Below are 14837 nucleotides of genomic sequence, written 5' to 3'. Positions count from 1 at the left end.
CCAGATCAGGGCATTTCTGAACACTCAGCGCAGGTCTCAGGATCACTCACAGCTGAGAGACGGGTGAGTCATTTATACATTATACAGAACTAATACTGGCTAAATTCTAAATGAAATCCATCAACATTCTGAAAAGTGTGCATGATTAAAATTATATTTAAATCAAAACCCAGTGTATTTTATTTTGAAAGGGTCAGACAGCTTTATATTGATGATGTCTCACCATAAACTTCCCCTTCATCTGAGAGCCACATAAATCACATCATGATGTTTTCTCTTCTAACACTGCTCTGAGTACATATGTAAAGATCCCTCCACTGCTCAGCCACAGTGTAGACTGTGTGACTAGGAGGTTTTCAACACTTAACTGAGTACAGTGATCCTCTGCTGTCACAGTGAATATGGAGACAGACTGTTGCCAGCTTCACTCTTCACCAAAAGCAAATGAGACTACATTTAGAAGTAGACTGGAGTGCTCTCTTTAGTGCCTTTAAGACTCATCACTGTTTGAATTACGGTAATACCTTGAGCTGCTGTTTAAGATGTTTCATCACAAACAAATATTGACAATTCTCAAACCTCTCTAAAAATCCTTTGTCACTCACTCACTGTTGGCCAGGTAGACATTTTTAGGAAACCAGGGAGCTTTGTTGTGGCTGTGTTACTGTGCTGACTTTGTTTTCACCCTTCTCTTAAATAAAAGGTTGAATAGTTGATGAGAACAGGGCAGCCATGTTGTCCAAAGCATGTGGTTCAGTTTGGGAAAAGCTAGCCCAAACTGTTGCCAAATGTGGTATTATACTGAGCATGAATAGTCCTCATGTGATTGGAGAAAAGAAAGAAAAGAAATAAGGAAAAGGGATATTGAGGAAAAGAGGAAACCAACAGGTATCCTTTGGTTTTTGTTTTGTTTTTCTTCTCTTCTTTGCCTCTTTAGTCCGTCTCGGATTCAGGTCAATTAGGTCAGGTCCCCCAACAAATAAACACACACACACACACACACACACACACCACACACACACACACACACACACAATAGGAGAGGGACTTCCACGCTGACGCTGCAGGGTGGAACGGGTAGATGCTGCCTCTTGACTGGAATAAACCTGTTCATCCCAGCCGCGCGCCTCATTTACTCGGCTTTGTGGCGCGCGCCAGGAAGCTGCATTCGTGTCCGACGATAAAATGCTTAAAAGAAGGTTTAAGGCTTTTGGTATGACAACATTGTACATGCTAGCTCTGTGTCACATCAGCTTTGGCTTTGCAGAGGAATTAGTGATCCATCAATTTATCTGAAAACCATAATTCTTTTTTTTTTTACACCCGAGATTAAAAAAATACGGTAGGCTTTAATATAACATTGTCAGACACTATATAGACCATCATGATTAGGCCTACCAGACACTCCTAAATTCGTTGTATAATAGAAGAGAGATGTAACATACGATCACACACTCTGTATTAATAAAACTCCATTAATTAAATATTTTTTTTATTGGTTGTGGGGTTTTTTTTCCATCGGTACTGAAACGCAGCATGAGCGCAGCACAAGCTGCTGACGGAGAGAAACACAGAGAGCGAATTTCCGCGTGTCTTTTATGAGAGAAGCCCTGCGCGTTCATGATGCCGAGAGATTTGCGCGCCCGCGTTTGAATACCGGCTTGAGCCGGTAAAGAGCTGCCAAGACAGCCAGGAAATAATTCACCGAAGACAAAAGATGCGAAAGGCTGTGGCAGAGCGAAAATAGTTCAAAGCGGCATCGGTTTTTCCACTAGCCTTTTATTATTTTTTATTTTTTTTTGCGGGAAACAAGTGGTTTAGATATTAAAATCATTTTTGAAAAGCTTTACATTTTCTATGTCAATTATTGTTCTCTTCCGCTTGGAAAATAGGCCAATACATTAAAGCTACAAGATGACGACGACATAGAAAACCCGGCTTCTTTACACCAGAAGACTCATTTCTTCCATTTCTGGTCAGCTCTGCTGGTAAGTCAGATGTCAACTTGGCAACTCCAGCTGCAGGATGCTGTACAGCCCACCGCGGTGTTCAGAGTCTGCTGCTCACTGTGGGACACAGCGGCTCCACTTTAAGCTCTTCCGTTTTCTCAGAAATGACAGTCTGAGTGGAAACTAGTTGGTCTTTATCTATTATGAGTGAATAAAGAGCCAGACGTCGGCTATATTTTATTGAAAGACCTGTTATGTCACGGACACACCGAGAAACCGGTTGTTACGCCAGTCTGGCAGACAGACAGGCAGATTAATTAAAACGACCGTTAGTCAACTCTTTGTTTTCGTGGCTTTTGACAGAGCAGCAGGGGGTCAGTGTAACTCTGCACCAAGTGGGATAGAAACCCCAGGGATGCGGCACATTGACATCATCCCTCCTCCACTGCACTGCGGATAAGACCACATGGCACGTGTGTGGTCTGAGGTCTGACTGTTAAGCCTCATGACAACAATACTGTAGACAATATTAATTTTAAGTAAAAACATTGCAATAATAGTGGAAGAAAATACATTTAAAAACACGTCATTCACTGAACACGTTTATTCAGTCATAGACACGGCAAAGAAACTGCATTCAGACTACAACTGATGAGAAGATAAAAGTGACTCTCCTCCTCAGGTATGTCAGATACCGTGTTAAAGAAGGCAGCATACCCTCAGCTCTTCATATCTGGCTACTGAGTGCCACAGTAAACATGAATTGTTCACCCCTACAGCTGCACTCACACTACAGCTGTGGTGTTTGGCTGTTATAGTCACTGACTCCTGGCAACACAGCACCTGAGAGACTGAAGGCAAGGCAAGTCCTGCACTCAGGTCATACAGGAATAACCTTTGTAGTAATTTGTTAGCTCAGACATCTTCATTGACTTTTTTAGGCTTTGGTTGATCCTGATCAATTACAGGCCTTTTTAATACTAACACAACTCCAAGCCATCAGCTTTGGAACAATGTAAACACCCACCAAAAAAGACTTGTTTTCCTGGTTGGTGATGAGGAGGAATAAGGAAGTGACAGCCCCAGCTGGGTGTGATAAGACGGGACACCTGTCAATCAGTGACAGATTAAAGAAGACTGGTCCGAATCCATGTAGGGGCCTCAAGTCCAACCTGAGATTACCCTGATCACATAATCAGTTATTTCTTCAGTGGGGTGCCCTCAAATCTGGCTATTTTACAAAATCAGGGAGTGAATCTTTTCTCTCCTTTTTGATTTGTTTTGTTTTGGGTTTGATTTTTGATTTTTTTATTTTTTTTTCTTCCTCCTACACGGGCAGTAAATGTGTCAGAAATCTGAGTTGCACTGCATTTTCTATAACAATAACTTGTACCTGTTGTGTATGGGATTTGTCACATAATGGATGAGTTAGAAGCAGCCTGAGGTGAGGGAGGAATATCCACCCTAAATTAGCTGAGAACTGTGTTTGCATACACATGAGTGTGTGCAGATGGGACAGCCTAGTGTTTACAGGCTCACACAGCCCTCTATGTTTGTGAGTTACCAGCTCACATTTGGTACTTCTGAGTCCTAGCTGGCAACTTACGACTAGATTAGAGTCCCAAGGTGAAGGTTTCCATATTGTATAAGCAGAATGACTTGAGGGTAACTTTGAGATAATAACTTATCTTGTTCTAAGCTATTTAATGGATTTTCCTTGGGAGACTTTGGAGACTTGTGGAGTTATATATTGACCTTTTCTTCCTTTCCAAAAAGGAAATTCTAGTGAATACAAAAATATCTGTTTCAGCTTTCCAAAACCCACATCAGCCAAGTTACTGCAGGGTGGCACATTAAATTTAGTTTGACATTTGTTGACTGACCTGAGCCTTGGCTGACTGTCTCTGTGGCTGCTCAGCTGGCTGCACACAGCAGCCACTCACTCAGTGATGAAATGTCAGCACTGCTTCACAGTCTGCAGTTGTTATCTTACTGCTTATCGTACTGCTGCACTATGTTGGTTTTCCACCTCGCAGCCGCACAGAATCATTAGATCTTGATTTGGGGAAATAACTGAGAAGTTACAGGATTCAGGAATGTCATCAACTGCATCATTTAGCCTGTGAAGTGTTGCTGCCTGTGCTGCCACTGCAGTCACCACACCTTCATTTACATGGGCACTGAGTCATTAAAGAGGACATATATCTCTGTCCTCTTTTCACAGTTCACTGCTCAGTCACTCATTCTGTCACAGTCAAGTGCACACTCTAATCTGTGGAGGAAATAGCTGGTCAAAAATAAAAATGACAGCTGGTTAGACTGCTGTATAAATCAATCAGCATCAAAGAGAATAAGACTCTCCTCATGCTGATAGAACACCTCCAGAGCTTCATTAATCAATATTTCTTATGAAACAAGGGATCAAATGACTGTGTAAAAACGGAACTACAATTACACATTTAGAGTTAGACTCAGCTCCACTGCTCTCATCAGCTGTGTTTCTACTAAAAAAAAACTCTGTGTGTCTCAGGTTGTGGTGGAGTTCTCCTGTGCAGTGCAGCATGAACAGGACTTCAAAAACACCTCCATCATCACTGATGTCCTCTCTGTTTCTGCCTCCAGGTGGTCTGCTGTAGCCATGAGGGTGCCCAGTTGTTTGGGGCCTAATGTTTACCCAGAGGTGCCTGATGGCGGCTGGGGCTGGGCTGTGGCTGCGGCCTTCTTCTTGGTGGAGGTCTGCACCTATGGGACCCTCAAGAGCCTGGGCGTCTTCCTCCAGGACCTGATGGAGGAGTTTGGAGAAAGCAACAGCCGAGTGTCATGGGTCATTTCCATTTGCGTCTTCATCTTTACCTTCACTGGTCAGTCACTTGGCTTTACTCATGAGTTTTATTTTTCTGGTGCTCATGTAGTATTTCCCTTCTAATGGCTTCTGAGGAGTTTATATTCTGGCAGAAACAAACTGCTTAACAAACTGTAAATGCTGTGTAACTGCAAATGTAAGATAAATGACATCAGGAAATGTGAACATTATAAATCAAACACTTGTCTCCATTCACATATTACTGTAAGTCTGGTATGAGTTTTTGATTATCTTAGTTTAGTCAGCTGAATTAAGATCAAATAATGTAACATATATCATGAACTAATGTAATACAGCACAGGTGTCTATCCCATTAGCAATGCCTGACCATGTGTCAGTTCCTTGTTAGTCCAGTGAGCAGTGTATTTTATCCTCAGTGGTGATCTGTGTCATCTCAAGAATCTCTAAAGATATAATTATTCTTGGATAATCAGACTACCTCATTCTCAACCCATTGAGCTTTTCATTTCATGGGCTTGTTAAGGTCTAAACCACTGCAGACGCTAAGACTGGACCAATAATTATAAACCAAATAACGTCTTTTAGCAAGTGTGCACCAGGAGAGTGTGTGTCATCAGTCATCAGAGCATACACAGGCACCGCAGACAGATATTAATATCTGCAGATATTAGTTTGAGAAAGCAAAATATTGTCCACTGAAATGATTTTAATAGAATGACTGTTCTGCCTCAGCCCCTCTGTCCACGATGCTGAGCAACCGCTTTGGCTATCGTCCAGTGGTGATGATGGGAGGCTTCCTCATCAGTCTGGGAACCATCACCTCCGCCTTCACCAATTCCATTAATGAGATGTACATCACCATCGGCATTGTCTCAGGTAATTATCAAAGTCACACCACCACACCCATCCGCTCATCCATTCCACATCTCTCCTCTCTCTCTCTCCCCCCCTCTCTCTCTCTCAGTGTGTGTCTTTGTGTATCATTGTAACATACAGAATGACTGTTTTGCTCCTGCAGACGTGTGGGTCTTGTTTAACAGCCTGTCATGAATGAACTAAAGGGACTCCTAGCAGTGTCAACAACAAAATCTGCCTAAATCTGTTTCTTCCAGAACTGTCCAATGAAAGTCTGAGAGGTCAACAGCCTCTTCTAAACAGCACGCACTGAGGTCTACTCCACTATCTTAACTCTCTAGGAAGGACTGACAGAACGGAAAAAGTGGAGCAGCAAAGTGTTTGCCCCCAAAAAACTCTAAATTACCTTTCAGATCAGGCTTGATGGAACAGGAAAGTGGCTCAGGAGGAAGGAATAAATTAACTGAATGAAAGTAATAGATTGGCTTTTAAACAAATTGGTGGAAAGAGTTTTGTATTACAGCACATTAACTTGTTTTTTCTTTGGACAGAAAGCACTGCTAGCTCTCCCACCGTTTTGTCTGCCTCTTAAACGGACCACAGCTAACTTGGCAACCCCTCTCCTCTCTCCCCCTGTCTCTCTTTTTTGTCTTTACATGCCCTTTCATCTTTCAGCAGCAGCTGTAGCAAAGCTGAATCACCTCACGCAGCCTGCCACCTTTGACAATGGAGTGACCTGACACCTTGATCTTTGACCCACCCCCCTATCCATGCAGTGTTCCTACCATGCGGGCCAGTGGCTGTCATGTCCCCTTTTTCTCTTCTCCTCTGTGTTTACAGGCCTCGGCTACTGCCTCACCTTCCTCCCCACTGTCACCATCTTAGCCCAGTACTTCTCCAGACGGCGAGCCCTCGTCACCTCCATTGCTTCCTCCGGAGAATCCTTTGCTATATTTGCATTTGCTCCAGGTGAGTGTTCAGTCAAAGAGAGGCAAAATTTGACCTGTGACCCACGACCTTTATCTCGACTTAATGCCATTCATTACAAAGTGATTTTTAAAAAATAATAATTATATTGACATTGGAAATTGTTTTACATGGAAAATCAAAGGTTGACTTACTAGCTTTTTTCTGTGGCTTTTGCTGCATTCCATGTACATCGGAGGTCAGAATTCGGAACTGGCAGTGACATCAACTCAAAGTTGAGTAGTCGGGAAAACATGGACACTCACAGAGCATTCATAGTTGCTCTTTTATGCAGTATAGACTTCTAAACAAATATGCTTTCCACCTGAGGAACACCCCAGTTGATGACATTAGATTTTAATGTAAACACTTCAGAACATTATTAAAACACCTTTCAAATGTAAGTGTTGGATTTTTAAAAAAAAGACGTTAAGCCATGAGCCGTTTCAAATGCATCCCGGACTAGCCAGTCTTTGTTATTTTGTTAGCAATACCAGCTGATAACAACGCTCTACACTGTATTTCGCACACACAAACAGCACCCAAACACAAACATTGAACAGTACTATGTGTATGACTGACAAAATCTGAAACTGATAAGACAGAACTGCCATAAACAGTAAAATAGACAGAGTGTTCTCTACTATTGATGCGAGTAGCAGCCATCTTGAATTCTTATGTCGGGGTTGGTGGGGTTTCTCCAACTTTCCGAGTTGGAATTCTGACTTCAGGGGAACGCACCATTTCTACAACATCTTCCTCAATGGGCGGAGCTTGCTCAGTTATCATGGAGATGGCTCAGTGTTTCATTCACCCTAACATGTTTACAGCTGACAAAAAAGACCAAGCCTGTGTCTTGCCTTGTGCATGCACATAGTCAGTGCTAACCACAGTGACAAAAACACCTGTTTCCTTTGACTATTTCACAATAAAATTCACCCCATATTTTGCCAGTTGAAGTGTTAATGTGAAGCAACAGCAGCAGGAAATGTTGTATTAACAACAGAGGCGACTTAACCCAACTGTGATACAGCTGTGGGAGAGTAAACAGTAAACCCTAAGGGTGATATCACTCAGACTGAACATTGACATTAGAATCCTGTGAATCACGGCCTCTTGAATCCACTGCAGGGATGGCGGACCCTGCCACAAACCAGAAAAACTACTATATAAAGAAATCCTTACATATTGATCTGACCCAAAAAACTGGAGTTTGATTTCATGAAAGTGTTATGGATTATACCTTTAACTTCATAGTCCAGATGGATGTTTTTCATTACTGTGGTCAGTCCTCATCTTCTGCTCCACTCTCCTTCCTCACACTTAATCAGAGATACAATCAGGAATCCATTTTTTTCATTGTTTGAAATTGTTAAAACTGTCAGCTAACCATGTGAACACTTACTGGTGTTTTCATAGGAAGGGCCTCTACCACTGCCTTCATGCCAAAACCCAATTATTATGTATTAGTATTGATAGGAGCGTTTCCTTTAGCTTACTACACCAAAGCAGTTGGGCTCCTGTTGTGACCACAGGCAGGTACATAGAGATAAAATGCTGAGGGTCTCACCATGGTGCTACAACCAGCTGAACCACTAAAACCTGGAAAGTCATGTGAATTTCATGGATAACAGGCCTTTCTCAGGGATGAAGAAATTTGTTAACTTCCAGCTTTCCTGCAGCAATGGAAGTAAATGAGGTAAACAGTTCAGATGACTAAACAGATGACTTCCAAACCCCTCTGTCTGTACAAAGGAACAAACTGTGTTACTACACCCTCTGATGCATTATTAAGACAATACTGTACTGCAGGACGTAGTACTGTATACTGTTATCAGAATGGTGAGGAAAAAAGCAAAAACAATAATAACACTAATGATAACCTGTGCTGTGTTCTTTATGTCTCCACAGCCTTCACTACACTGAAACAACACATTGGCTGGCGCTACTGTCTGGTTGTCCTTGGCACCTTTCAGGCTTCTGTGATTGGCTGTGGGCTTCTTCTGCGCCCAATAATCATTGAGCCAGAACCTGTAAAGGAGGACAATGAGTCGGACAAAGACTCTCTCTCTCTGAAGCAGCTGCAGACTGTGTATGAGCTGGAGAATGAACAAACCAGAACCTCCATCAGCTCAGGAGTCTCCAGAGGTTCGGAGGACTCAGGTGTCACCTCCCTCTCTGCCTCAAATGTAGACCTGAGGACTGCAGGAGCTGAAACCAAGGCCCTAGTGGAGTGGGAGTTGCAGGACAAAGAGGGCCGGGAGCCATCACTGTCCACACCTCCCAGCCCAGTCAAGGAGAAGGATGAGGTGGAACCGGCAGAGGTAGAGGCGGGTCCTCTCAAGCCCTCCAGCCCCAAACTCATGGACTTCTCTGTGCTTAAAGACTGTGCCTTCATCTGGTACTCACTCTTTGGCCTGTTTGCCACACTGGGCTTCTTTGCTCCACAGATCTACATCATTGAACTGAGCAAGAGTCGGGGAGTGGAGCCCAACATGGCCTCCTACATGCTCTCTGTGATGGCCGTGGCCGAGATCTTTGGTCGCTTGTCTATTGGGGTGGTGCTGAACAAAGTCCGTTGCAGGAAGACCCTGCTGTTGCTGGTGTGTGTGGTTCTACTGTGCCTGGTTCTAGTGGCTTTCACTATTGTGTGGGAGTTCTGGGGCTTGGTGGTCTGCTGCGCCCTCTATGGTTACTTCATGGGCACCGTGGGCTCCACCCACATCCCCATGCTGGCTGAGGAGGATGTGGTGGGAATCCAGAAGATGGCATCCTCTGTAGGAGTGTATGTCTTCATCCAGAGCTTTGCCGGACTGGCCGGACCCCCCTTAGGAGGTAAAAGATCTCTGCTGCCTTTTCTGTTTTTGTCACTTTTGTGTGATTTCACTCACCTGTGACACTCTCTATAGATCCTGACAGCTGTCTCATCTTTCCTTCCAGGTGTATTGGTGGATGTCACACAGAACTATGGTGCTGCCTTCTATTCCTGCGCAGTGGGTATGGGGCTCAGTGCCATCTGCCTGGGCCTGGTCGGTCCAGCCAAGTCTGGCATGTGTCAAAGACAGTGCAGAAAGAAAGAAGAAGGCAAAAACCTGGAGGAAGAGCAGAAAATATCTCAGGAAAGTGACCAGACTGACTTTTTGGAGGTGGACTTGGCCCCGGAGGACAGTCCCGTTAGACGGGCTGTGGATCAGGACAGCGCCTCTGTAATATGACCCCAACCACAGCATGACATCACCTCATAATTAAAGACAAGGACGTCAACAAAGCAAATACATACGTCTGCACTGCGAGAGGCTGCAGTGTCACTGACACTAACCCACAGTCTTGACAGCTGCTGCTGGTTCTGATTCTCAGGTGTCACTCTCTCTCACTTTCTGACAAGCTTGAAGTTCACTCCTTCCCAGACAGGAAGCAGTCTCTCCTCTGAGACCAAAGACACATCCATGCTGAGTACATGGTGTCACACCTTAGCTATTTAACAAGCTTACAAACAATTCTGTTCCAGCTGTTTAGAGCAAAACCTCACCTCAACTATCGAGTGTTCACAATCCTCTGTGTATTATTAGTTTGTGTTCTCTTTGAGTTAGTGTACTGCTATCTCAGGAAAGAAGCGTTGTGTGAGGCATTGTGAGCGTGACATAGATGAAACAGTCATGATACGTGTCAGAAGCCTCTATTATCATGCTTGTTGATTCCTGCTCGTGCTCAGGCGTGCACGTCTCGACCATGCGTTTTCATCAAAGCCCCGCAACGGCTCTGATTCCTGCTGACCCACGTGTTGTGTTTTTTCCGCCCTCGTTGGACGCACACACACCACATGACACAGTCACTTCTTCAGCAAAGTCTGGAGAGTGAAACACACACACCTCGTGGCTTTTAAATGTAACTGTCCCTTGCAAAATGAACAGTAGACAATCTGCCTTTATGCCTTTGATGCATGGAGAACGATACTCACTACTGCTGAAGCTGGACAAGAAAATGTAGTCATGCAATCTGTACATACAGTCTGTCTATTGGTCCCACATACATGTACATTCATGTAATTGATATTTAATTTCTGAAACTATTGTAACAATAGCAATACTGCAGCAGTGTTCACTGATGGTTAAGAATGGATTAAGGAGTTCCAGCTTGGTCTCTGTTCCCAGGGTCTGTACTCTGTGATTTCATCATATTGGAGGTTGTGGGATTCATTTTGCATGAGCCTCAGTCCCAGTTTCCATCCTCCATTCTGTACTGTTTTGAGTAAAAGCACTGACTGTATATCTACTATCATCTTATCATGATCCTTTTAATGAACTGTAGAATGACCTTGTTACATCTTAACAGGATACAAACTGAAAAGCAACGATGATACAATAGAAGAGCTTAAGGGTTTACAGTGATTTGTTTATTCCAGTGCCATGGCTAACCCAATACAACGCACATGTCAAGGTGTAGAACTAGAGACGGTATAGAGATGTATATGTCTGTATGCAAAGGTGTGGAGGACAGATTTGACAGGAGAGACTCCACATGAAGCAGCTCCCCTCAGAGTCCCTCCTGCAGCCTCACATCATCTCCACACCCACCTCCACTATGACTTGAAGTTTAGCTCACAAACCTTTCCTTAATCACTGAACCACCTCTATTTAAACTGTTTATAATGATGATCTGATGTTCATTTTTTATTGTAACTTTTTTCAGTTTTTTTTTAGTTAATCGAGTGCCAGGCAGGTTCCTGCCTGTTAAAGTGCTGTACTGCTTTCATTATGTATTTTTTAAATAAAATCTCCTCCAAACCCTTTCACTTCCTGTGTGTGGTGCAGTGATTGCTGAACCAACAGTATGCAAGTAAGAGTAGTAGAATCTGTCTGTGTGTGTGTGTGTGTGTGTGTGTGTGTGTGTGTGTGTGTGTGTGTGTGTGTTGTCAGTAATGCCAGTGTAAGTCGGATGGAGTGTGTGGCTTAATTCAGAAAAGAAGAAAAAAACTCAGATGTTCTCAGGTTAAACTGATGTGTGGTGACGTCTGTTACTGTCAGTGATCTAATCTCATGGATGTGATAAGAGTGTTGACGTTTGCAGCCTTAGTTTGTGCTGAAATACTTTATTTCAGTGTAGCCCTTAAGAAAGTGACTAAATTAAATGAAGTCTCTGTATAATCTGCACATATGACAACAATTCATATATCACCTACATATCAAACATTATACCATATTACATGTTATTTTATATGGCATACATACATTCATGCTGAACATTTTCTAGATTTTGAGTCTAAATGTTTTCTGGGTCAGTCACTGCTATGCATGAATGAATGAACATAAACACAGTGACTACATGATGTTTCAGTAACTAGACACCTGGATGTAACCCCAGTTCTATAAAGCTCTGTGTGTACCAGCTCATCAGAGAATATAAACACAGTTACTGTGGGGAATATAAAGCATGATACAGCCTGATCACATACAACACATGCAGCTAGTGTTATAGAGGTGATACCAGCAGGTTAAACCTGACTCTCAACTGTAAATCAAAACTTGTGACGCAATGTCTTGCACAACATCCCCTACTTTAACAGATGTGCAATACTAAATTAGTGAAGTACCACTTTAAGTGTACTAACTTTATTTGAATGTTTGTTGTAGCATTTATAGGAACTTAACTGTGTAGAGATTAAGTTGAGATAATTATAGCCACAGATTGTTTCTCATTAACCTTCATCGTCTCATTTTAAATCATTATTATAACGACACTGCTGTAAATGTGTCTCAAAGAAAGAAGCTGTTGTTTAAATCTGAAAATGACTTCATGTGAGAGTTGATTTCCTGATAACCATCGATAAGCCCGGGATTCAAATCTAAACCAGAACTAAACACAGGAAATTATAATCAGTCAAAATGACATAAATCAGTTAACAACACACAAAGAGTAAGTGCTGTTGAAATTTCAGATCAGGATGTGGATGGTGGTATTCTGTAAAAGGGTTTAATGATGAGCCAGAGAAAGCCTGACTTCAGTTTAATGTAAACCTGCTTCTCTGATTCAGCTTGAAGTTTTTCCGCAGCCTTGCTGGTTGAAGCTGCTGAGAGGAAAACTGACTGGTTACTGAGCTGCACCTGCTGACTCAAAGCTCTCCTACTACTGACTCAGTGCTACTGTAAGTAGAGAAACAGCGCCCTCTACTGGCCTCAACACACTCATACTGCGCCGACACTCCGGCTCCTCTCTCCATCAGCAATCCTTAACATGTGTATGTTCTCAGAGACAAATGAGTCTGAATAATGTTCAATACAAAAACAATGATTTACTCTGATTTTAAGGCCCAACAATCCTGTTCAAATCCAACATGTTAAATATGCACAGTATTTGAGCTGTACCGTCATGGATGTGTGTAAGCCATGCAAAAAGCCGTGCACTTTTTTCTTTGACCAGGATGACGTGATACATGCTGGCAGTTAAAGTTGTCTTGTTCTGAGAGTATTACTGCTAATGCTCAGCTGAGAAGTATACAAGTCAGTGTCCCATCCTTTCCTCGAGAGCAGCACTGTAATATGACTCGATACAGTCTACTGTTAGAGGAACATAATGTAACATAACACTCCCTGTTCCTAGACCAGCTTTGTTTTCATGCACAGTAATATCCAATTGTTGCATTGTATTGAGTTACACAGCAGCTGATGTTTGGTCACCGTTGTGCTGGATTTTACTTTTCCATCTCATCACCACTAACTCAACAACTGGTAACCTGTGTTATAGCATGCTGGTCATCAGTACACCACATACCATCACTTTTTTTGTTTGTTTGTTTGAATTGACTCACTGTAATGCAGGGTGATGAATACGTACCTGCGAGCGCGGCAGAGAATCAGGGATCAGGTGTTTCCAGGTCACAGTGTCCTGGTTTCTGTCAGCTAACAAAGCTAGGCTTGTCTGAACCTGGGAAGAGGGCTTTTCAGGTTTCTGGAACCAGAATATGTTGACACATGAGCACAAAACCTTGATCATAACAATGCTACTTAGTGTGCATGTTAACACACAGTAATGTAGGCCTCACCCAGAGAGCAGCTTTGTTCTGTCTACAGGGCTGATGCTGAGATAAGCCCCATCTCCACGTCACTGGTTCTGTCCTGAGAGCAGCATTATGGAACATACACAAGACTGATACAGTATTTTAATGACATGATTCATGCCTTACCCCAAAATGGACTCAGCTCAGACACGACATCAAGTGGATATGTAAGGTGTATCTAAAATCTCCAGTGTGAGGGTCAGACCACCTGCTGCAGGACTCCTTGTTCTTCCTAGTCTCTGACTGTGGCTGTGTGTTTGGACTCATTGTCCTGCTGCAGGATGAACCAGTCAGACGCCTCCTGATGGGACTGATTCATTCCTAAAACTACTACTGGTGAAGGTAAAAATGTAGAGATATTAATGACTGTATAAACATATTTATTTTAACAAACATGAACATTCTCAACATGTTCTATGGCAGAGAAAGCACACACTTATATCCAAATAATAACATTCATCCTATGATAGAAGTCATGTGATAATGTTTCAATTACTACACTGTTATTTGGTTTCAAACCTCAAACTGCGCTGAGTCAGGGACGCTGTGTGTGTTGTAGCTCACCTGCTGCTCAAGCACAGTTACATGCACTGATGTAAAGAATGTGAGCGTAAGGCTATAGCTTCTACAGTGAATAACATTCATCATCTCTTTGCAATACAATGTTCTGCAGGGAAACTTGGCTCTGACATTCATCTGGATGTTACTTTGATATATGCCACCCAGTTCAATATTGTTGTAGACCAAGCACACTTCCCCATGGCAAACGCACTCCCCAGTGGCAGGGGCCTCCCCCAGCAGGATGGTGCTCCAACCACACCACAAAAACTGCTCAGAAATAGCTCAAGGAACAAAGAGCCAAGGTGTTGACCTGGCCTCCAAATCCCCCAGAATCCAAATCTGATTGAACATCTGTGGGACCAGAACAAGCCAGATGTTGGAGGCCCCACCCTGCAACCCACAGGACCAAAAGGATCCACTGCCAATGTCCCAGTGGCAGACACCACTGGACACCCTCAGAGGTCCAGTTTCCATGCCCTGACAGGTCAGAGCTGTTTTAGCAGCACAAGGAGGACCTACACAATATTATGGAAGTGGTTTTAATGTTGTGGCTGTGTATTTGGAGTTAACACATCTATTCTGTTTCCTTCAATATGCTGCAATTATCTGAAAGCCATAAGTGACATGA

General features: G+C 43.0%; 1 protein-coding gene across 4 annotated transcripts; it reads left to right on the top strand.

The window, feature by feature from the left end:
- Nucleotides 1-11386, top strand: slc16a6b (solute carrier family 16 member 6b). 4 transcript variants are annotated; one of them, XM_018697792.2, is made up of 6 exons: nucleotides 1-63; nucleotides 4572-4810; nucleotides 5506-5649; nucleotides 6469-6597; nucleotides 8506-9429; nucleotides 9535-11386. In XM_018697792.2, exons 2-6 carry the CDS (start codon nucleotides 4588-4590, stop codon nucleotides 9807-9809), a joined length of 1695 nt encoding a protein of 564 aa, XP_018553308.1. In that variant the 5' UTR covers nucleotides 1-63; nucleotides 4572-4587; the 3' UTR covers nucleotides 9810-11386. The 4 variants fall into 4 exon arrangements, with proteins under 4 accessions (XP_018553308.1, XP_018553299.1, XP_018553341.1 ...); XM_018697783.2 differs by lacking the exon at nucleotides 1-63 and adding an exon at nucleotides 1644-1988; XM_018697825.2 differs by lacking the exons at nucleotides 1-63; nucleotides 4572-4810 and having other exon boundaries at nucleotides 6304-6597.
- The last annotated feature ends 3451 nt before the right edge of the window (nucleotides 11387-14837 follow it).

The sequence above is a fragment of the Lates calcarifer genome, linkage group LG11, assembly GCF_001640805.2.
Source record: "Lates calcarifer isolate ASB-BC8 linkage group LG11, TLL_Latcal_v3, whole genome shotgun sequence".
Taxonomy (NCBI): domain Eukaryota; kingdom Metazoa; phylum Chordata; class Actinopteri; family Centropomidae; genus Lates; species Lates calcarifer.
The sequence above is the reverse complement of the archived record's forward strand: the minus strand, read 5'-3'. Positions and strand labels throughout refer to the sequence as shown.

Bases quoted from the DNA above. Each gene is read 5' to 3' on its own strand.
- slc16a6b (XM_018697792.2), top strand. From the start codon at position 4,588: ATGAGGGTGCCCAGTTGTTTGGGGCCTAATGTTTACCCAGAGGTGCCT. The intron at 4,811-5,505 runs GTCAGTCACTTG...GTTCTGCCTCAG, and splicing joins CTTCATCTTTACCTTCACTG to CCCCTCTGTCCACGATGCTG. The intron at 9,430-9,534 runs GTAAAAGATCTC...CTTTCCTTCCAG, and splicing joins GGCCGGACCCCCCTTAGGAG to GTGTATTGGTGGATGTCACA.